This window comes from Saccostrea echinata, unplaced genomic scaffold (genome assembly GCF_033153115.1).
Source record: "Saccostrea echinata isolate AGI-Se365-2 ecotype Australia unplaced genomic scaffold, CSIRO_AGI_Sech_v1 ptg000047l, whole genome shotgun sequence".
NCBI lineage: Eukaryota > Metazoa > Mollusca > Bivalvia > Ostreida > Ostreidae > Saccostrea > Saccostrea echinata.
In genome coordinates, this window is record NW_026889796.1 from 14,251,720 (window position 1) to 14,274,898 (window position 23,179).

General features: G+C 32.6%; 2 protein-coding genes across 2 annotated transcripts; both read right to left on the minus strand.

Moving 5' to 3' along the window:
- Nucleotides 1–598: 598 nt before the first annotated feature.
- On the minus strand, nucleotides 599–2,617 carry LOC133202427 (uncharacterized). Its single transcript, XM_061338245.1, has one exon. It carries the CDS (start codon nucleotides 2,611–2,613, stop codon nucleotides 736–738), a length of 1,878 nt encoding a protein of 625 aa, XP_061194229.1. The 5' UTR covers nucleotides 2,614–2,617; the 3' UTR covers nucleotides 599–735.
- A 14,617-nt stretch (nucleotides 2,618–17,234) lies between these two features.
- On the minus strand, nucleotides 17,235–19,193 carry LOC133202509 (uncharacterized). The gene has a single exon (XM_061338349.1). The coding sequence runs from the start codon at nucleotides 19,191–19,193 to the stop codon at nucleotides 17,253–17,255; it is 1,941 nt and encodes a 646-aa protein (XP_061194333.1). The 3' UTR covers nucleotides 17,235–17,252.
- Between the last annotated feature and the right edge of the window lie 3,986 nt (nucleotides 19,194–23,179).

Consider the following 23,179-nt stretch of genomic DNA (forward strand, 5'->3'; position numbering starts at 1 on the left):
AACCGTTGGTCAGTATGCTGTTCTTGATGAACTACTGGTGTATAGTGAAGATGTGTCATAACTCGTAACTACATAAATTAAGTATTATCTGAAATGTCAAGTTCACAGTTAAATGAGAATTGAATCCAAGTCAGGGCTTTGAACTCCTTTAAATGAATTCAAACTGCTGAATATCTACAGGTGTGTAAGGACTATGAACATATCAAAGGTCCTGGTCAACGAGATGCTGAAATAATGATACAAATATTTTTGTTTCATTTATTTTGATCTTTTCCAAGATGTTTGAAGGACAAATGTCATGTACAATTGTAGTAATGACCAGGGGAATAGTTGGAGAGGAGAAACATGTGCACCTACTTCTTATTTTATAAATAGAAAAGTTTATGAATTGCGTTTGGAAAAATGTTGAATGAAATTGAATTGACTTACAGCAAATTTACTTTGAAGAAAGTTTGATTGAAATTAATTCGGTGTTTTAGAAAAAAAATCCATCTAGTTCACCGAGTAGTTCTCAAATCTCGCTGAATAATTCTATTGCATCGTATTGGGAAAAAAACACATTTTAAGTATAGATTTTATACAAATATATCCCTGAGAAAGAAAAATTGAGTTACATAAATCTTTTAAACTACTAGGCAATTCATTATCCTTTATACACTAATATCCCTGAATAATAACACTCTTTTGCTCTAGAGTAAAATCAGAACCAATCACGAAATAACCCAAATAACTTCATCAGCTGCAGTAACAAAGAGGTTTAGAAAATTTATCGCTTATGCAAGACGATTGATTGCCATATTTGTTAACTCGGTTTATTCTACCAATGACATTAAAGGATCCCTTGTAGTTTTTGCTGACTGTCGCGTCAAATAATGCATTTCCGGGGACAGTTTCAAACACACTCAGGTACGTTTTCTCTTCCTGGTCAGATTGGAAAAACAAATTTCGTATGGAAAATTCCTCCTTTTCTTTTCGTCTTTGCAAATTTGATTTTACAAAATAGGTGTCTTTTGTCTTTAATAAATGAAGTTTGGCACATTTTCCTCCATGTTTAGTCAATTCCTTATTAATGTAAGAAACTAGAAAACTAGCCAAGTCTTTTGAAATTTTTTCATTATTGCTTATTGGTTCGTATGAATTACAAACACAAAAATCACCAGGAATTTCTGCATCTTTACATGATCGACTGTCTGGAATCTCTTGAAACAGACTTATGCCACGTGGAAAGTTTTTCAGTTTATTCACGTGCGATTTACTTCGTAAAAAATTGCTTTCTAAAATGTCGACCAATGTTTCATGCGCGTCGAATGCAGTTGTCAAGCGTCGAGTATTTGTTTTCAGATTTTGATGAATATGGGGATATTTTGATTTGATATGTGATGGAATCACAATGGCAAACAAAGGCATCCGGTTCTCTGTCCTCCCTGCTAGGGTATTTTTTATGCTTTTTTGCATTATACCATGGTCACTCATGAACATCAGTAAAGAATTGGAGAGTCTGCCTGAATCCTTCAACCATTTAAAAAACAACATGAAGTCGTTGTCAGCTAACTGAACAAGATTACCCCATTCATGCGTGAGTTCATTCATCCAACTTAAAGCAAATTTCCGTTTATTGCCATTAAATTCGATGAATTGCTTATAATAATTCATTATCATCATATGCTTTGGAATATTTTCCACACACAGAGCCGATGTTTTGCCAAGATGTATATTGTTGTTTTCCAACGAAAGCAGTATTTGGTGAGTATTAGGCAAACCAAATTTTTCCAATGATAAATAATATGGTCTCATATAATGTAGACAAGGCTGCTCTTTGAAACCTTTCCAATATGTAAAACTTCCCATTTCTGGGAGATCTTCAGCAAAGAATGTTGTGTAGCCAGCCTCACTAAAGTTTTTCCATAAAAACGGAAATGAATCCAAGAATTCCGTAAAAGGAGGTAACTCCTTCGAATAAGGGACCTTTCCTGTTAGTAGGCTAACAAGATTCGGAAATGTGTTGGCTCCAACTTTCGTATAACCTTTCATTATGTAACCTCCTAGCTCTTCTTCAACATAACGAAGAGTGATTGGAATCGTTCTTTCTGCAGCTAATCTAGACAGAGAATCCAAGCCAAATATATACACATTCAATTGTTCATCGGATGCATTTAAAAAATTTAACTGCTGCATTTGAGACTTATAATCGATGTTGTGGTGTAATTTTCTATACACAGTATACTTCCATTCATTTTCACACTTCACAATGAAAAAGTCAGCTTTAACATACACAGGATTTGAAAACGCCACTTCCTGTTCGCTTTCAACGTCAAAGTCCAATAAACGCTTTATTATAGAATAGGTGCATGATATAGCACCATTTTCAGATTGTGATATAGCAGTTTTGTTCAATCTTATAAAACCTTTAGAATCTACAAAAGAAAGATCCGATGTTTGTTCACACTGAACCGGTCTAAGATGATATACAAATTTTGTGATGGATTTGTCATGTGCGTCTAAGTTCGGCAATTCACATTTCTTGTCCGTGTTTTCGTTGTTGTAGATGAAATCCACCTCCTTATTAAAATTAACTTGTACCCCGGCTACCAAGAGAATTCCAATAAAAAGCATTAAGCATCTTCTGTATCTAATTCTGTATCTGTTAATTTTCTGTATGAATAAACGGAGTCCCATACTCCTGAAAAAGCAACAATTTAGATTATATAGAATTCGTAGTCAATATGAAATGCATAAATGAAACTGCTCTGTCAATAATATAAAAATTATAACGTAAATTTAATGTACATTAAATTATATGAATTAAAGCATACAGTATGAATAAAAGGACTGACTGTTAATTAAACATATAAGGAAAAGTTTATAGATTCCAAAAATAGTTTCTCATTGCATATATGGAGTAAAAGCTTTTCCAGCTACAATGCAACTCCACTATTTAATTAACAACTACACTGTAAACATTTAAATCAAACAGAGCTTTTTTTGGTTCTTGTTTACATTAACTTGTTGATTTCCAAAAATTTTCTCTGAAAGATTTATTATACTAGATCCATGCTACTAGATCATGCAGAGCATTGCATTGTGTTTGAACTTCCAGCTAGATAAGTTTGAAGATTTATACAAAGCCTTTCCGAAAAGAAAAAGGATAAGACGATTAAAAAACACAGAACATTGGTATAAATTCATAGAAAAAGTCTAGACACTTTGACGCTTCAACAACAATTTGGTGACGTCTCTATGCGAATTATAAATTCAGTAAAACAAGATGTGTGGTTGTCTGAGAACATTTAAGGATCTATGGTGAGTTGTCATAGAACTGTTTATCAGAATAATATACTTGGATTGCCTTCACATCCCCGGTCTTAAATTCATTCAAGGTTTACGTTTTATCAATAACAAAATCTTCACAATCACTTTTACAGACTAAGATAAAAGACCCATTGGCATAAGACACTCAAATGTGTCACATTTTTTATCCTGACAAATGAATATTTGAACGAAATCGCAATCACATTGTTCTTCTAAACTTAAAATGTGCTTTCAACAATTTGATCTACGTACTGTATTTCAATGCATAATAATTTTTTATCACATTTACAATCTATGTCAATTTTTTTCTTTCAAAAAGAGCAAATATTTTCCTATGTGTAATTTTTTTTACCCTTCTTATGACAATAACCCTACTCCCAAAACTTTTACTTACTTCAGCATTAATTAACATTACATTAGGATGCTTGTAAATAAAAAACAAAAAAAAGTCAAGGATTCCCCACCCCCTAAAAAAAATACACATTTAGAGTGTATTAAATATTCACTCCATGTTGGGGACCATCCCTACAAATATTTCGTGTATGAAATTTTTTTCCCTTTACACTCTGACTCACCCCAACCCCATCCCTAACCTTCTCGCCTCATATCTATTGACTACACTCTAGCTTCTGTAGGTACCCTAACAAAAAAGTACTATAGAAAACTATTCTAAATCTTAATCTTAAAAAAAAAACTCTAGTGTAAAGTTTCATAGTAAATCAAAGTATCAAAGTTGTTACTTTAGCTCTTTATAGTATATATTTTTAAGGGCATGATTTTGAATCGTTTGAACAACGTTGAATCTGCATTGTATAAAAGATATCATTGTAAGCTGTGTCTCTTTTTCACAAGGAGCTTATAAATAACCCAAACATGTTAAGCATTAACTTTATTGATTATTTCTTCTTGGAAAGAGACTTGATCATTTATTTAAGGCAACTAAGATTTTGCATATTAACAAAAAGTTGTAACAAGTCGGGTTCAAATTAGCCGACGGGGACTGGGGAAAATTGGGAAATGTGAAAACCTTTCCAGACAGATAGACATAGGATCATGGAAAAAACTTTGATCAGAAAAATAAATCAGCTAAGCCTTGTGAACTAAAAGTGCCACGGAAATTGAGTCATAGAATACCTAATAAAACTTCCTTTAAAAAGTCAAACTCCGGACGAATTTCCCTTATCAAACATCTCTTGTAAACCTGCATTTGTCACACTCGCACACATAAAAAATCGAGGAACCTCTACTTATTTCTAAAGGGAACACATACTTTATGTTTCCTGTAAACGACCACAATTGTTTTAATCCTTTGTACCTAAGTTTTTTATCATTCAATTTTGTGTGAATAAAACATGTTTCTAGTTTACAGTTATTATTGCAAACTTTATAGTCAAGGAGAGGAATAGATGGTTAATAAAAGTCTCTGTAAAGGAACTCGTAAGGCTAATATACATGTATACAAGCAAACGATTGTCCTTACCAGAAGTTTCTATTGGTTTGCACTTATAATAAAGAAAGGGAAAAGCAGCAACTGGACTTGGAATACTTTTATTTAATTACGTAAACATAAAACTTGCATAAAGTTTTGTTGAAATCAAATCAAAACTGTTGGCAGAGAAGCATCCTGAAAATTTTCACATTTTTGTAGCTATGGCAACACAAATATAAGCCTTGATGTAGTCTACTTATTGAAGTCAGAACAAAACTGCAGATGTAGTCGTGTTTTGAAAAAAAAAATCCACAAAATCTAAATTTTGTAATTATGACAGCACCTTTTATCAAAATGAAGAATATTTTTTTTTAAAAATGTGTACCTTATTATAATAAATATATGTACCAAGTCTAATTATAATCGAAAAAGAACTGTAGGAGGAGTAAAATTTTGAAAAAAATTTCACAGAAATTTCTGTGGTTAGACTGTCAAAATCAAAAATAAGATAATGAATCCTGTGTAATATATTTGTGTTACTTTTTTACTGTTTGAGGAGAAACACTTTAAAGGAATTTCACAGTTGTTCGTCAAAATGAAAATCATGACGAAGATGAAGACAACCAACGGTGATTGATATCACAAAACCTACAAACAATACAAATCTGTGAACAAGGCATAACACACGGACCATTGGAAACTCCAGAGGTTGATCAGGTGTCTAGGAGGAGTAAGCATCCCCTGTTGACTGGTCACACCCGCCGTGAACCCTATGTATTGATCAGGTAGACGAAATACGTAATCATATAATCAGAATTATATACAGAATCTAAGTGTATTCTACTTGTGCACCAGTCGCCCGCGTGGCGCAGTGGTTAGAGCATCTGCTCCAGAATCGCGAAGTGAGGAGTTAATTCTTACGTCGCGGGTTCGAATCCCACTGTGGGACGTGGAGACAGGTCCTTCGGATGAGACCGTATGAACCGAGGCTCCGTGTCGCAGTATAGGTGCTTGCACGAAAAAGATCCCTCACTGCTCAAAGGCCGTAAATGCCGAGTATAGGACAAAATTTGCAGCTCTCCACCGGCAGGTGGTGGCGTCTCCATATGAGTGAAAAATTCTCGAGAGGGACGTTAAACAACATACAAACAAACAAACAAAAACTTGTGCAAGAAGTGTTATTGAAATAGAACTAAACTGTAGGAGTAGAAGCATTTTGAAAAAAAAAGTTTACAGACAAACAGACGACGGACACACCACCATCACATAAGCTCTTCTTTTCTCCGACCAGAGCTAAAAATAAACAAAACAAAAACGTATATCCAAAAACTTTTTTCTCCAAATCTCTATTCGCGGACAAGACAAGCTAACAAGAGAGAGTGTAGAATGACTAGTGAGTTCTATTCAGTCCTGAACATATATGTGTCCTTCCCGCCACTTTCTGTCCTTTTCGAAATTAAGAGAGCTCCAATTCCCCACAGAATATATCAGCCAGCTGTTTGCAGAAATGTTTTAATAATGGTACTTTTCGTAAATTTTTAGCCGGAAATGTCTTAAAGTATTAAAAATTGATGACTAAGCGATGTCTCGTGGAAATAATACTCTAAACTTCCTCATAACAACTCAATTTCTACATATGTATGGTTGTCGTTATTATTAATAGAAAATGTCTCCATGCTAGAGTGTAATGACTGCGAAGAAAGGGAAAATTTGCTTACTTGTAAAGGAGGAGATAAGTCATATGTAATGTTTGTATGCTTATTTCTTTGTTTGTTTATTGCTTAACGTCCCTCTCGAAAATTTTTCATTCATACGGAGACGCCACCACTTGCTGGTGGAGAGCTTCAAATTTTGACCTATACTCGGCACTCAGGGCCTTGGAGCAGTGAGGGATCTTTTTCGTGCCAGCACCTACTGCGACACGGGGCCTCGGTTTATACGGTCTCATCCGAAGGACCTGTCTCCACGTTCCACAGTGGGATTCTAACCCGCGACGTAAGGATCAACTCCTTAGTCCGCGACTCTAGAGCGAACGCTCTAACCACTGCGCCACGCGGGCGACTCATATGTAATGATATGAAATAAATATATTCATTTGTATCTCTGACAGTTGGAGGGAAGAAATGTGCATTTCAGATATAAATAAAACTGTCTTCTGATACACAAAAAGATGTGCAAAAACTGAAACACACTTTAATCACCTCTTTTCAGTCATCGAATTTAAAATGAGTATTCCTAAGTATTAAGGAGATACGCAAGTACATGTATACACTAGACAAAATTGCTAACGCACCACCAAATGAAATTAATATTTTACTTTTCAAAACTTGTTTATGATGTATTTGATATATAATTATCTTACTTAAGCAAAAAATGATGCATTTAAATGTCTTAACTGATAAATATCTACTATGGTAACTGAAGCGTGTCCATTTCAAAGAAAAAAATGAAATTTTTGTCCATACTTTTTTTGGAGGAACAAATTCAATTTTTTTTCTTTGTGTTTGTGTTCTTTATGTTTGTACTAATTAAAACATCAGGGAAAAAATTACACCGTATGCAGCATTTGATCCTAGAGGAGCGTGCTAAAAAACAGTCAGTATGGTGTCTGCTGGGGTTCCTTTGGAAGAATTTGTAAAAAATTAAAACAATGAAAAGAATATTTATTCTTCTAGAAAAAAAATTGTTGCAAATAGATTAACAAACATAAAAATGTTTACTATAGATAGCCAAGCCATTAAGTAAACACCAAATCACAATTTCAAGGTTGTTTCACAAAATTGGGGCAACCGGAAGTTGGTTGGACCGGGTATGGACACAAAGGTACTGGATGACTCGCAGGCGATATGATAGTCAATCGCTGCATATTAGTTGATATTTAACTGGGAGACTGCATCTGGTGTAACCTCAAGGACCATCATCGATAATCACCAACTTCATATCTGGGCAAAAAGAGTGCGCAATGGATGTCGAGAAAATGATTTTCGGGCAAGAAGGTCATTTTAGGCTTTTGTCATGACACCAAGACATTTGTCAATCCCACTGTATTGGAAAAGATGATGTATTATATATACTAGTACCGATTAGGAAAATGTTCAATTCACAAAAGAAAGAATAACAAGTGGTGCGTTAGCAATTTTGTCTAGTGTATGTACTCAACAATATACCTTTCCACTGATAGTTTTTTTGAATTTAAAATCATAGTACCATCAAATGTTCTTTGACTATTTTACCAGGAGTTTTGAATCGATTTCAAATAATGAAAATCTTTGTGTGCTTTTTTAAATAACAAAAATATAGTTTTACTGGTATTTCTTATGAAGTTGATTCATAGAAGGTGTTAAGCACTACCAGACATTATATAATAGGACAAAGGTCTTTGCATTATTGGAACTCTTAAATATTACAGGGAATAAAAAATTAAGGTTCAAAACCACGTTGAGTATGTCCATAGGACTTGAAAATTTAAAGTGCATTTACATTAATCATCAACTGTACAAGTAAAAACCATTCTGTTTCTTCTGCGAGATCACCCCTTATTAAAAGCAACAGAAATGCACAGTGACAGACATTCAGTACTTGATACATTACATATTTTTTTTTAAAATTATTATTGTCATTTATTTTATATTTTAATATCATTATCATTATTATTTCATTTTTATTTATTTATTTATTTACTTATTTATTTATTTATTTATTTATTTATTTATTTTTGTATTTATTTTTGTATTTATTCTTGAAATTATTTATATCTTTTATCATTTTATTTATTTATTTTACAGCAATATTCTACTATCTTTAGTATCTAGTTTTCACAAACGGAATAATGAATAAGAAAAGTATATACACTCAACAGAATTTTCACTACAGTCCAAGTGTTTTCTACAGAGCGCGATCTAGATAATATGCACGCGCATTTGCAATCAGATAACTTTCCTTAACGAGCATTTCTGGCCTTTTGATTAATTTTGTAATTGAAAAATCAAAAGTGTAATTAATTACATGTAGCTCTTCAAAATCGTATCGTGAGGTTAATTGAATTGACAATCCCATTTTATGTATGATTGACAACCATCATGAACATCGATAATTTTTGCGCAAGATATCACGGGAATTAAACCCATTTAGCTCAGTTGCTCAAAAGATGGATCCGTAGCATGAACTTATTGTTTAAGATCTGTTGCAAGCACTATATTCAAAATATTTCTTGCTATTTGTGAAACTCGAGCATTATACTTCTTTTATAAGGAACCTGAATTTAGTAATTGATAAAAATTTATTTTGCTGTTATATACATTCAGAATCACTATAAAAGCCTATAAATTTACTTCAATCAGGTAATGCAAACTAAGATAAAAATATCCATTGTATGCTAAAATAACATGGAAAAACGCCCACACTTAATTAAATCAGCCTCTCGATGAAATCACACACGGAGAAAGAGAGGATGTAAAACGTCCTTCAATATATAATGCGTTTAGATGTATTTTGGTATGTTAAGTCTCATCTAAAGTACAACCATCACCCGATTCGATCAGTTAACTGTTGCCGAACAGTCCAGTAGGAACCTTTGGGAGGCGTCCCCCTAGTTATAGTTTTACCAGTATATACTATACAATATAAAACAAACCTTATTAACGGTTTTACTCACTTATAATTACGCTTGGTGACTTTTTTCTGTTTGCTGTCCAGTGATAGAGATTTAGTAGCTTATTCACTGCTAATAAATTGTTTTAAACTTATTTTAATTATCTCTGTTATAAATGAGTATCCAAAATATATAGCTTACCTTTAAAAATTAGTCGCCAATATCTATATCTACAAGAAAAATGCACTAAACATTGATGTTTATTTCAATTCTGAAGTATACTAGCATCTGAAATATTTATATCTTACCCTAGTTGTTATGTTATGCATTTATCCCGTATAAGATCAAACTATCGGCACGAATAGAATTTGAAGCGAGGTAGGCAAAGGGGACATGGTGTTTGTAGATATTATCTTAGAAATCTTTAAGATAGTCAAACTTCGGGCATTCAGAATGACCACAGAGGTCCTATACTTTTATATGGGGTTGCAGTAGTGCATCAACTTATCAAAAAGATATGTGATATCAAGTTTGGTATTTACCAGACAAGTATAACATATAAATGTAACCCAGTCTTTAAAAAAAATGAAAACTACATTTATATCTTAAGAGAAAATAGGGAAATATATGTAATGCAATATAAAGCGAATCGATTAAGCTAGATGGACAAGAGTAAGCATTACTTTTCGAAAACGTAGCAGGCATATTAATGTGACCCCAAAAAAATTCTTACACCACCTATATAAATAATCTTTTTCAGAGCTATTATCATCTCAGCAAAGGATTTTTTCTGTGTGATGCATAGTTAACGAGCGTAGTAAATTTTCTTTTTATAACATGTAAATTTGAAAGCACGTGACAATTCTTGAATAACCTGAACCAACTGGAGTTTTATTTTGTGAAGACTACAATAAAGAAAACATTTCAAATTTATACCATATGTAACTTTCATTGACTTCAGTGTACAATGCCAAGTTTATGGAAAATCTATCGTCTGGTTATTTTTTAGGCCACGTCTCAAAATAAAAGTACATTAATTATATATGGGAAAGAGCTATTTTTTACACTTCAAAGCAAATTTAACAAATACACTAATATGCTTTTTGCTCAAATTATAATATATGACAAGTAATACTATATTGTACATTATACATAAAACAAACACAAAATTCTATAGTTTAATTTCCAAGAGGGGACATCTCAAAATGTAAAAAATTAGGTAAATTTCCAGTTTTTGTTGTGTATCATAGAATATGACAGGTACTAATGATTATATGGAAATACATGATTTAGAAAGGAATTGCGAGATTTTCAAATCTCTTTGTTCAAAATTTGAAGCGCATAATTTAAATTCTTTCTTTTATAGCATTTTCATGATCCCGTCTCGAAGAACTTCAGTTTATCATAACGTAACAAACACATCGTTACGACGTCTATCTACCCAATTGGAACAGTTTAAAAATTATTAAAAATTCAATTATTTGAAATTTAAATAATTTTTTAACCTATAATTTCTTAATTTTGTTTAATTTGCTAAACTATGTGAAAATCGTTGCTTTAAAAGACTCAATAAGCTTGATTTTCCTATGCTGCGCGATGAAAACCCCAGTCTGCCACCTTCAGGTTCATAAACCTCTGATCAGAGAGATATCTCTAACAGGGATAATTTTGCCCTAAATGATATACTGGAATTGTATGCATTCTTATCATAAATAAAGAACAAAGTTCACTTAAGGCCTTTTTGGTCCCCTGAATGTCTGAAAAATCAAAACTGCCTAGTTTTAGTTGAAAATAACACTAAGTTTATCATAGAGCTTTGATGACTGTATACAGTACCGACCAGACATAACCTAACAGAAAGCGAATCCAGAGCGCACCCCGGGTTCGCTCTCTGGGTTCGCTTCGAGTTCGCTTCGGGTCCGCTAGGGCTGACCCTGAGCGAATCCGGAGCGCACCCGTAGCGAACCCGGAGCGGACCCAGAGCGAACGCTGAAAGCGAACCCCAAATTCAGTAGCGGTCCCAGAAAGCGAACGCGCGTAACACAGCTGTCAATCAGGATTAGCGATTAACACATCAGCGCGTCGACCAATCAACATGCCGAACAGGTCTGTCAATCAGGATAAATGATAAAATGCGTTGACCATCAGCGCATCGACCAGTCAACATGCCAGTTTGTAATCTTGACATTGTACAAGCAAAGCGGGTGAATGTACATTGTCAAAATATTATTAATTTGATTTTTAAACATGATTTTATATTTATATATTTTAATTCTCCAGACAACATGCAATATTTACACATCTATTTTCAATATTTCTTATTTTTAAAATCTATTAATACATTATATATTTTTATATATATATATTGTTTATCCAGATAGTATGTTACATGTATAGTTACATATTTATTTTCTTTATATTTTTAAAATCCCTTAATATATAAATATACATTGCGTAAATTTATCAGACAATAAGTACTTCAATTCATAATAGAAAAAAGAAGATAATAATGGTTATAACAATTGTTTTTAAAAAAGGAGAATAAAAAGAACTGGTCTTCGATAAATTATAGAATTTTATTATCTCAAGATACAGTATAAGAACATGTACGTGCTTTAATTTAATTATTTTTTATTTATTATTTCAATTTACATGGACGTTTTAATTTATCCAGATCAGCATCGAAATTATCGATCTTAATGATTGATCATGAAAAAAATTAAATGTACATTGTACAGTATAACTGTGCATTATGTCAATACGTAAATTGGAGAAAAAATCTCATTTTTTTTTAACTACAATGATATTTTTTTTAATTAATCCTGTACTAAAAGATAGGGAAAGATTATTTTGTCAATTCTAATTATCCTACATATAGGCCTTACTTTGTATGTTTTTGTATTTTTGTAACTACTTGCAAGTCAGTCAAAAAAAAATAAAATAAAATGTTTATCACTTTCCTTCGCGTCGATATATATAAACAGGTGTACATGTTCACGAACCTCTTACATGTACTACATGTAATTTTCGAAATACTTCATATGGATATAAAAATAATACTAGAAGGGTACGTTCTGTACATGTGCATGAATTTAAACGTAATTCCAACATTAGTAAATTGAACTTGAAAAAATACCTTAATACGAAAACGTACATATATTTTTTCATTACATAGGTACCTGTATTTGAACATTTGTAATAGTCATAGTTATTTAATTTTAACACTTCAATAATTATAGTTTCAAGTGAAGCCAGGGTCATCACGTGTCGGTAATCATCCACCTGTTTCGAAGATATTGCGGGTGTTAAGATCAACTGCGGTGGGTTTTTTTTAATTGACACTTGCTAGCTGGATGTATACTGTCTCCATGTTCTTGGTATACCTGAGTATATACTCTCCCTACATTCGATGCCCCTTAAGGTCAAGATCAAGTAAATGAAAGGTGCCTACAGATATCTCAAATTTGAGAAAAAAGTTCTTTTAATGATCCTTTACAAATATAGCTTGATAAAATAAGGTGTATCGGGACATAATTTTTTGGTAAACTCAACGAAAAACATTTCTTTAATCTGAAAATTTCGATGAAAAAAGTAGGAAATCAGGTATAAATTTCGGAGTCTTTTCCAATCCAGAGAAAGAAAATATATCCAGATTGCCTACAGTCTCCCAGAAAACGGTTTTTCATATCTTTTTGACCTCTACTTTAAAATAATATTAAATTTGATAAAGGTATCGGGGTTACTTTTATTATGATTTCAAATTGAATTTCATGAAAATGCTTCATTTTTTTATATAATTCTATTACAGCCATAAAGTACGGGAAAAATAAAGTTTAAATCTATTGTTACCTCATAATGGATCTACCACCAAAATAAGTTTAAACTCATTTACTAGATCTCGACCTCAAGTTACATGTACCTCGTCTGGGCACGTTATCAATGAGAAATTCAATTATTATTCTTTTTTTTTTTTTTTTTTTTGAATTTGGAAACGTCATAGTTCTTTGGTACGTTGCATGTAATTTGCTGTCACCTGAATGCTGAAAATCAGTAAAAAAAAAAAATAGCTTTACGAGAGAAAGAGAGAGAACAAAAACCGGCCCATAGAAAACAATTTGAGTACGGAGAGGGGTGGGGGCTCATCGAAAAAAACAACAAAAAATGGCCGTAATTATCTTAATTTCATCTACTTAATCATGCGAGTTTACAGCTATTGAATTCTTGTTTTGTTTGTTTTCTTCTGTTTTTATTTATTTTTAAACATTTAAAACTTTGTTTGTTAACATGCCGCTCCACGTTATACACGTGTTTGAAGTGGGGCGGGGGGGGGGGGGGGTCATGAACCAGTAAGGAACACAAACTATTCAAATGATCATTCATTTGAAAACAACTTTAAAAAAATAATATATTCTTATCAGTGGACCAATTATTAGTTTTTATTTGTTTGTTTGTTTTGGTTTTTTGATTGTTCTTGTTTTTTTTTTATATAAGTCTTCCGTTAAACTCCCCTTATAAAACAATGATTTATAGCATGGAAGTAAATTATAAATGATCTGTAAAACGAAAGTCAAGTTAGAATTTTTAGTGATTATCACGACCTACATATACATGTAATGGACGACAACCTAGCTTAAATGTAAACTGCTAAATATGAAAACTTAGCATTTTCCGTGTACAGTATGTCACTATTTCATAGTTAAGATCATAATTCAGTTGTTTGTCTTTCAAACATTTAATTTTTACGATTTAGCAATTGCAATTACAATTGGAGTTCCAACTTATTTTTAAACGCATGAATAATGTAAACAAGTGAAATTGAAAGCTTTTTTTAAATTAAGATAATCTTATCAATTTCACTCCATCCGATACATTGAAACATTGAAAATAAATTTAACACCTTTTCTTCTTTTTCTTTCGAGATATACTTAGCTTGTAAGTTAAGAAAAAAAAGTGATAATTCTACGTCGAATGTACGGTGAAATTCCTAAAAAATTATCAACGTTCTCCGTATTGTCACTTACATGTACATTTTTCGTTCGCCATAAAAACAGTAATTATCGATTTCACTAATGTATTTGGAATTTACAAGGGGCGGGGCTTAGTGGCGGCAAGATTAAAGCGGGGTCCGCTTCACGCATGAGTGCGTAAAGCGAACCCAGAAAGCGAACGCCGGGTTCGCTCTAGCGGACCCAGAGCTGACCCCGAGTGAACGCAGAGCGAACCCGAAGCGCACCCAGAGCGGTTCCAAATTTTCTGAAAGTGGACCCGCAGCGGACGCCGAGCGAACCCAGGAAGCGAACCCGGGATGCGCTTTGAGTTCGCTCTGGTGTTAGGTTGTGTCCGGTCGGTACTGTACATGTATGTATATTTAAAAAAAAATAACGAAATTTTCTCGCTAGTCCATGTAAAATGGCATCATGAATTGCTTCTCTACCATCAGATCCTGATAGTGAGAGTTATATCTCTTATCAGAGAATTAATCATCCCTAATTTCCCTTAAGACAAATTTTATTGGGCACTCCTTTTAAAATTAGAATGTCCTCCATAGTTTTAAAGTATTTCGATATCACCTTGTTTTTCATATTCATTGGACACCCTCTTTAAAATCTGTAGATCCGACCATAAAATGGTAAATTGTTATGTTGTACAGTTGATTTTATATAGAAAGAGAAGATGACTCCTTTCAATGAAAATAATTGCAAAAATGTCAGGACATTCGCTGAGATAACAAACGCTGTACATGTTGAGTATGAATAATTATCTGATTACCTTAATTCAAGTCATGAAATCAATAGCACAAATATGACACAAAGATTTTTTTTTTAAAAAAGTACCTGTTTACTTTGCTGAAATCTCAAATCAAACTTGACCACTGATCCAATTACCGAATGGTTATTTCCTGTATAAGAGGCACGGATAAGAAGCCTTAAAAGACCGTTGAGTTTTAGTATGCACAGTCACAACTAAATGTAGAACTAACACTATCCTTTCATACCACTTCAAATTATTATGAAGATTTGTCCTGATTAATATTAAGGACATCCCTATTGCACCATTTCTTCTTCAGAGGTCATGAACACACACGTATGTAATTTCCTCACATTATTTAAAATCCGGTTGTTCTCTAGTAGAAGATTTCTGAAAGATTCTTGTCCGTGTAATAAGTTGAAGCTCTTTAGTGTCCCATTCAAGGGGAGGGGGAGGTATATTCTTTTTAAAAATTAAAAATAAAATGAATTCACAACTGAATCTTAAAAGCCAGTTTAACCTTCAACATACATGTATGTATTCCTTTAATTTTTTTGAGCGAACACTTCAGAAGATAAAGTTAATATGACTGTCAAACAGTGAAATTGTGAGAGCGAGCACAGTATCATTTGTGTTGTAATTAATGATTTCTACACCTCTCAAAAGCTGCTTTACATATCGTTGCAAACGATAATTTTTTGGCAGTGAAAATTGCGTTCAATTTGTATTTTTAAATCTTTCCAGGTACAACGTTGCTAAGATTAATCCATCATGTTGCTATGCACGCAAATAAGACTGGGCGTTTTAGATTTTTTCCATTTTGACTCATATTTCTTTGAACAATAAAGATATTCTAACACGAATTTCCTCTGTTCGTACACGTTATTAGAGCTCGCTCATCCTTTTGTTCCATCCTAAATTATCTATTTATATAAAAAAGGATGAAGAATTTTATTTTTACTAAAAAATATATATATTTTAAATTTATGATTGAACATTTGTTTGAGAAATGCAGACAATTAAGCAACATGCCGATTTGTTAGAAAATACCTGCATTTTAACACTCGGTAAATCTTTCTGCCTCATACCCTTAAAACTGGCGAATCCCTCGCCTGTCGTTTCAAACAGGCGAGATCCGCATACGCCGGTGAACTTGCCTCGGTCAAATGAAGTATCAAGCCGGGTTAACAAAAGTCAAGGAGAGCATATGGCGTACGCCGGTTTGACAAATGAGGTGCTACCTGCACCTATAGGTGTGTCATAATCTTAACTCAAATGTCATATCTCAAAGTTCAAAGTCACTGAGAAATTGAAATATACGCTGGGCTATAGCTCTGAAGAAACTCTTGTTTGGAATGAAATTAACTTTGAGATTATAGTTGACTCAGTGGGCAGCGAAAAGTTGAAATCATGTCCGGTTTATAGCTCCTAAACCCTTGGTTGGAATTAATTAAAACTTTAGTATGATGTTCTGGATGAACTACTGGTATATAGTGAAAATGTGTCGTAACTCGTTACTACACAAATTCATTCTCATCTGAAATGTCAAAATACTGCTAGACGAGAAAATGTATCCATGTCAAGGCTTTGAACTCCTTTTAAGGAATTCAAACTTCTGATTATATACAGGTGTGTCATGTCCATGAATCAACATCATATATCAAAGGTCATGGTCAACGAGATACAGTTTATGCCATTTCATTCAAGATGTTTTCCAAGATGTTTCAAAGACATATATCATGTACAGTTGTAGTAATAGCCAGGGGAATAGTAGGAGAGGAGAAGCATGTGCATCTTTTTATAAAAAGAAAAGTTTATGAATTGCTTTTGGAAAAATGTTGCATGAAAATGGAATTTCCTCACAGCAAATGTTCTTTAAAGCATGTTTGACAGCTATTAAATCAGTTCTTTAGAAAAAAGTTCATCAAGTTCACCGAGTTGTTCTCAAATGTTCCTGAGTGACCTAAATAATTTTATTGCATCGTATTGGATAAAAACAAATCTGAGGTACAGATTTTATACAAATATATCCCTGAGAAAGAAAACTGAGTTACATAAATCTTTTAAACTACTGGGCAATACATTATCCTTTATACACTAATATCCCTGAATAATAACACTCTTTTGCTCTAGAGTAAAATCAGAATCAATCACGAAATAACCCAAATAACTTCATCAGCTGCAGTAACAAAGAGGTTTAGAAAATTTATCGCTTATGCAAGACGATTGATTGCCATATTTGTTAACTCGGTTTATTCTACCAATGACATTAAAGGATCCTTTGTAGTTTTTGCTGACTGTCGCGTCAAATAATGCATTTCCGGGGTCCGTTTCAAACACACTCAAGTAAGTTTTTTCTTCCTGGTCAGATTGGAAAAACAAATTTCGTATGGAAAATTCCTCCTTTTCTTTTCGTCTTTGCAAATTTGATTTTACAAAATAAGTGTCTTTTATCTTTAATAAATGAAGTTTGGCACATTTTCCTCCATGTTTAGTCAATTCCTTATTAATGTAAGAAACTAGAAAACTAGCCAAGTCTTTTGAAATTTTTTCATTATTGCTTATTGGTTCGTATGAATTACAAACACAAAAATCACCAGGAATTTCTGCATCTTTACATGATCGACTGTCTGGAATCTCTTGAAACAGACTTATGCCACGTGGAAAGTTTTTCAGTTTATTCACGTGCGATTTACTTCGTAAAAAATTGCTTTCTAAAATGTCGACCAATGTTTCATGCGCGTCGAATGCAGTTGTCAGGCGTCGAGTATTTGTTTTCAGATTTTGATGAATATGGGGATATTTTGATTTGATATGTGGTGGAATCACAAAGGCGAACAAAGGCATCCGGTTCTCTGCCCTCCCTGCTAGGGTATTTTTTATGCTTTTTTGCATTATACCATGGTCACTCATGAACATCAGTATAGAATTGGACAGTCTGCCTGAATCTTTCAACCATTTAAAAAACAACATGAAGTCGTTGTCAGCTAACTGAACAAGATTATCCCATTGATGCGTGAGTTCATTCATCCAACTTAAAGCAAATTTCCGTTTATTGCCATAAAATTCGATGAATTGCTTATAATAATTCATTAACATCATATGCTTTGGAATATTTTCCACACACAGAGCCGATGTTTTGCCAAGATGTATATTGTTGTTTTCCAATGAAAGCAGTGTTTGGTGAGTATTAGGCAAACCAAATTTTTCCAATGATAAATAATATGGTCTCATATAATGTAGACAAGGCTGCTCTTTGAAACCTTTCCAATACGTAAAACTTCCCATTTCTGGGAGGTCTTCAGCGAAGAATGTTGTATAGCCAGCTTCACTAAAATTTTTCCATAAAAATGGAAATGAATCTAAAAATTCCGTAAAAGGAGGTAACTCCTTTGAAAAAGGGACTTTTCCTGTAAGTAGACTAACCAGATTCGGAAATGTGTTGGCTCCAACTTTCGTATAACCTTTCATTATGTAACCTCCTAGCTCTTCTTCAACATAACGAAGAGTGATTGGAATCGTTCTTTCTGCAGCTAATCTAGACAAAGAATCCAAGCCAAATATATACACATTCAATTGTTCATCGGATGCATTTAAAAAATTTAACTGCTGCATTTGAGACTTATAATCGATGTTGTGGTGTAATTTTCTATACACAGTATACTTCCTTTCATTTTCACACTTCACAATGAAAAAGTCAGCTTTAACATACACAGGATTTGAAAACGCCACTTCCTGTTCGCTTTCAACGTCGAAGTCCAGTAAACGCTTTATTATAGAATAGGTGCATGATATAGCACCATTTTCAGATTGTGATATAGCAGTTTTGTTCAATCTTAGAAAACCTTTAGAATCTACAAAAGAAAGATCCGATGTTTGTTCACACTGAACCGGTTTAAGATGATATAAAAATTTTGTGATGGATTTGTCATGTGCGTCTAAGTTTGGTAGTTCACACTTTTTGTCCGTATTTTCGTTGTTGTAGATGAAGTCCACCTCCTCATTAAAATGAACATGTACCCAGGCTACAACGAGAATTCCAATAAGAAGTGTTAAACATCTTCTGTATCTAATTCTGTATCTGTTAATTTTCTGTATGAAAAAACGGAGTCCCATACTCCTGAAAAAGAAATAATCTAGATTACAGAGAATTCGTAGTCCATATGAAATGCATAAATGAAATGGCTGCCTCAATAATATAAAAAATATAACGTATATTTAATATACATTAAATTGTAAGAATAAAAGCATACAGTATGAATAAAATGACGTTAACTAAACATATAAGGAAAAGTTTATAAATTTCAAAAAAAGTTTGCCATTGCATATATGGGGTCAATGATAGATTTTCCAGTTACAATGTAACTCCACTGTTAAATTAACAACTACACTATAAACATTAAAATCAAACAGAGTTCTTTTTGGTTCTTGATTACATTAACTTGCTGATTTCCAAGAATTTTCTCTGAAAGATTTATTATACTAGATCTTTGCTACTAGGTTATTCAGTGCGTTGCATTGTGTTTGAAGTTGAAGCTGGATCAGCTTGAAGATTTTTACAAAGCCTTTCCGAAAAGAAAAAGGATAGGACGATTAAAAAAACACATAGCATTGGTATACATTCATAGCAAAAGTCTAGACACTTTGACACTTCAACTACAGTTTGGTGACGCCTCTATGCGAATTAAAAATTCAGTAAAACAAGATGTGTGGTTGTCTGAGAACCTTTAAGAATTGATGGTATGTTGTAAGAGTACTGTTTATCACAATAAACTACTTGGATTGCCTTTACATCTCCACTTTAAAATTCATGCAAGGTATACGTTTATCAATAAAAAAAATCTTCACAATCACTTTTACAGACTAAAACAAAAAGGCCCATTGGCATAAGACACTCACATGCGTCACATTTTTTTACCTGACAAATGAATATTTGAACGAAATCGCAATCATATTGTTCTTCTAAACTTAAAAATGTGCTTTCAACAATTTGATCTACGGTATTTCAGTGCATAATAAATGTTATCAAATTTACCAACTCTATTGATTTTTCTTTCAGAAAGAGCAAATATTTTGCTATGTGTAATTTTTTACCCTTCTTATGAGAACAACTCTACTCCCAAAACTCTTACTTGCTTCAGCATTAATTTACATTACATCAGGATGCTTGCAAATAAAAATTTTAAAAAGTATAAATTTTTTCCCCTAGAAAAAAAATACACCTCGTACACTTTTATTTAAATATTCACTTCATTTGGGGACCATCCCTACGAATATTTCGTTAATGAAAATTTTCCCCTTTACACTTTGACTCATCCTCAACACCATCCCCAACCTTCCCGCCACATGTATATTGGCTACACTCTAGCTTCTATAGGTACCCTAACAAAAACGTACTATAGTAAACTATACTAAATCTTAATCTTAAAAAAGTTCTTGTGTAAAGTTTCATAGTAAATCAAAGTATCAAAGTAGTTATTTTAGCTAATTATAGTAAGCTATAGTTAACTATGTTATTTTTTTAAGGGTATGATTTGAACAACATTGAATCGTTTGAACAACCCTGAATCTGCATTATATAAAATATATCATTGTAAAATGTGTCTCTTTTTCACAAGGATTTTATAAATGACCCAAACATGTTTAAAACATTAACTTTATTGAAAAGAGACTTGACCATTTATTTAAGGCAACTAAGATTTTGCATATTAGCAAAAAATAGTAACAAGTCGGGTTCAAATTAGCCGAAGGAGACTTGAGAAAACTGGAAAATGTTAAAACCTTACCTGAAATACAGACATAGGATCATGAAAAAACCTTGATTAGAAAAAAAAAATCAGCTGAGCCTTGTGAACTAAAAGTGCCAGGGAAATTGAGTCATAGAATACCTAATAAAACTTCCTTTAAAAAGTCAAACTCCGGACGAATTTCCCTTATCAAACAGCTCTTGTAAACCTGCATTTGTTACACTCTCAGAAATAAAAAATCGAGGAACCTCTACTTATTTCTAAAGGGAACACACACTTTATGTTTGCTGTAAACGACCCAAATGCTTCTTTTATAAGGAACCTGAATTTAGTAATTGATAAGGAACCTGAATTTAGTTATTTTGCCATTATATACATTCAGAATCACTATAAAAGACTAATTAGGTAAAGCCAAGTTAAAGCGTGGAAAGAAACTTATCTAATTTTCCTAAATAAATTAAAGCTGACTCGCTTTTTATTTTCAAAAATTTAAATGAAGCAGTATGCGTTAATTTAACTTTACCTGGTCCCGAGACCGCTATTCCTGACACAACACAATGAATGTTCAAAATGAAAGGTAACATTAAGGATATGTGACACATGGACAATAGATAAGGGAAAAAATTCAGGATACTATCGATTTAACGAACCACTACAATCATACTTTTTAAGCCATGCTTATTCTTAAAACTTGAGTCAATATCAAATTCGGGGAAAAGGGGGGGGGGGGTATATCGCACTTCAAATTCCAAATTCACATCCATTTCTTATATATTCATTCATAGATTTTCATTATAAGTATAAAATTACCGCGTTTACCTATGTAAGTTAGAGCGGAAATACGTTTTCATAAAGAAAATCCAGAGCCCATCGTATGAAACTTATTGTATGTAACTTTAATACTTGATTATGTGTTTCATGTAAACATTGGATTTATGTGATTGTTTGTTTTTGCAAACTTTTCAATTTATTGTGTTTTTTGCAGTCAAAGTTGTAACTTTAATAATGGTGAATCTGTGAGATTTCAATTTGTTTACAGTACACGTTTTTTATAAAGTTTATTTTGCTAAAAAGTGTTCTGAAGGCAAATTATTTCAATTGTTATTTACATGTCTGTATTATCATTTCCATATTTTTGACTTATTTTGTACATTATTTGAGGAGTAAACTTGATACTGTATACTATACATTAGGGTAGCTTATTAAAACACTTTGAGAAAAATCTGAAACTCTGGGTGAAAGGTATCTGTACATGTTTTTGTCAAATTCAAATATGAAATACATTAGTTCATTGTAATATAATTGACAGACCTGGGCCCCGTTTTACAAAAAAGACTAACGACAAAGACTAAAATGTAATTTTGCAAAAACTTTCTTTCGCACATTTATTTAAAAAATGGTTTTAATATTTTTAAAAAGAATAAAGAGTGATATTTTTTGTCTGCAAATTTTTATAGAAATATTCATTTTGAGAGATTTTACAATCAACTGAAAATTTTCTTCTTAGTCTTAAGTTCTTTCCTTTCTTAATATACATAATTCCTACCTTTTAATTGCAAACAAAGTTGTCAAGGTTAAGAAAAACTTGTTTCGATCTGATCTGAGATAAATTCATAAGAGAACACGATATTAAACTATAATGGTGCACGATATTAAACTATAATAGTGCACAGGCATTAATGCATAAGGCCAGTGAAGGAGAGAGAGACAGATAGAGAGAAAAAGTTAAAATTCACAAGTTTTAAACGGTTTGAATAAGATCTATATAACACATGCTGTATCTTATTTTAATTTACCTGTTTTCACAGCAAATAAAATTAAAATTCCAAAATTCCAAACTGGCATAAATAGCACTTTGTATCGTTCCTCGTTTACACTACTTCGGCATCTGTACACTTGTATAACTAGATGTCCTTTTTGAGGATTGACTTTGTCACCTTGACTGACCTATTTAATCAAGCAAATTACTTACGCGTTCTGATTAATAATAAATGTATCTTTTACTTTAAATGCTTCGCTCACTGAGGACAAACATTCAACCCATGCTGAAGATCAGATATTTCGATGAGCCACTGTTTTTATGCAGTCTCCAATTTTTACTTTAAATGATACGCACATTGAGGATAAACATTCAAACCATATTAAAGATCAGATATTTCGATAAGCCAATGTTTTATGTATTCTCCAATTTTCCAATTTTAAACGGTTACTTTTAGATTAATCAATATAAATGTGCATTGTAACATGAAAGACTTTATCTCCATTATAAATTTTAAAAAAGAAATGCTTTTTTTTTAACTAAGCATTAATAATTTGTTTGATTGTCTTGAATAGTATGTAATTTATTCCATCCAA

Bases quoted from the DNA above. Each gene is read 5' to 3' on its own strand.
- LOC133202427 (XM_061338245.1), bottom strand. From the start codon at position 2,613: ATGCTTTTTATTGGAATTCTCTTGGTAGCCGGGGTACAAGTTAATTTT.
- LOC133202509 (XM_061338349.1), bottom strand. From the start codon at position 19,193: ATGGGACTCCGTTTTTTCATACAGAAAATTAACAGATACAGAATTAGA.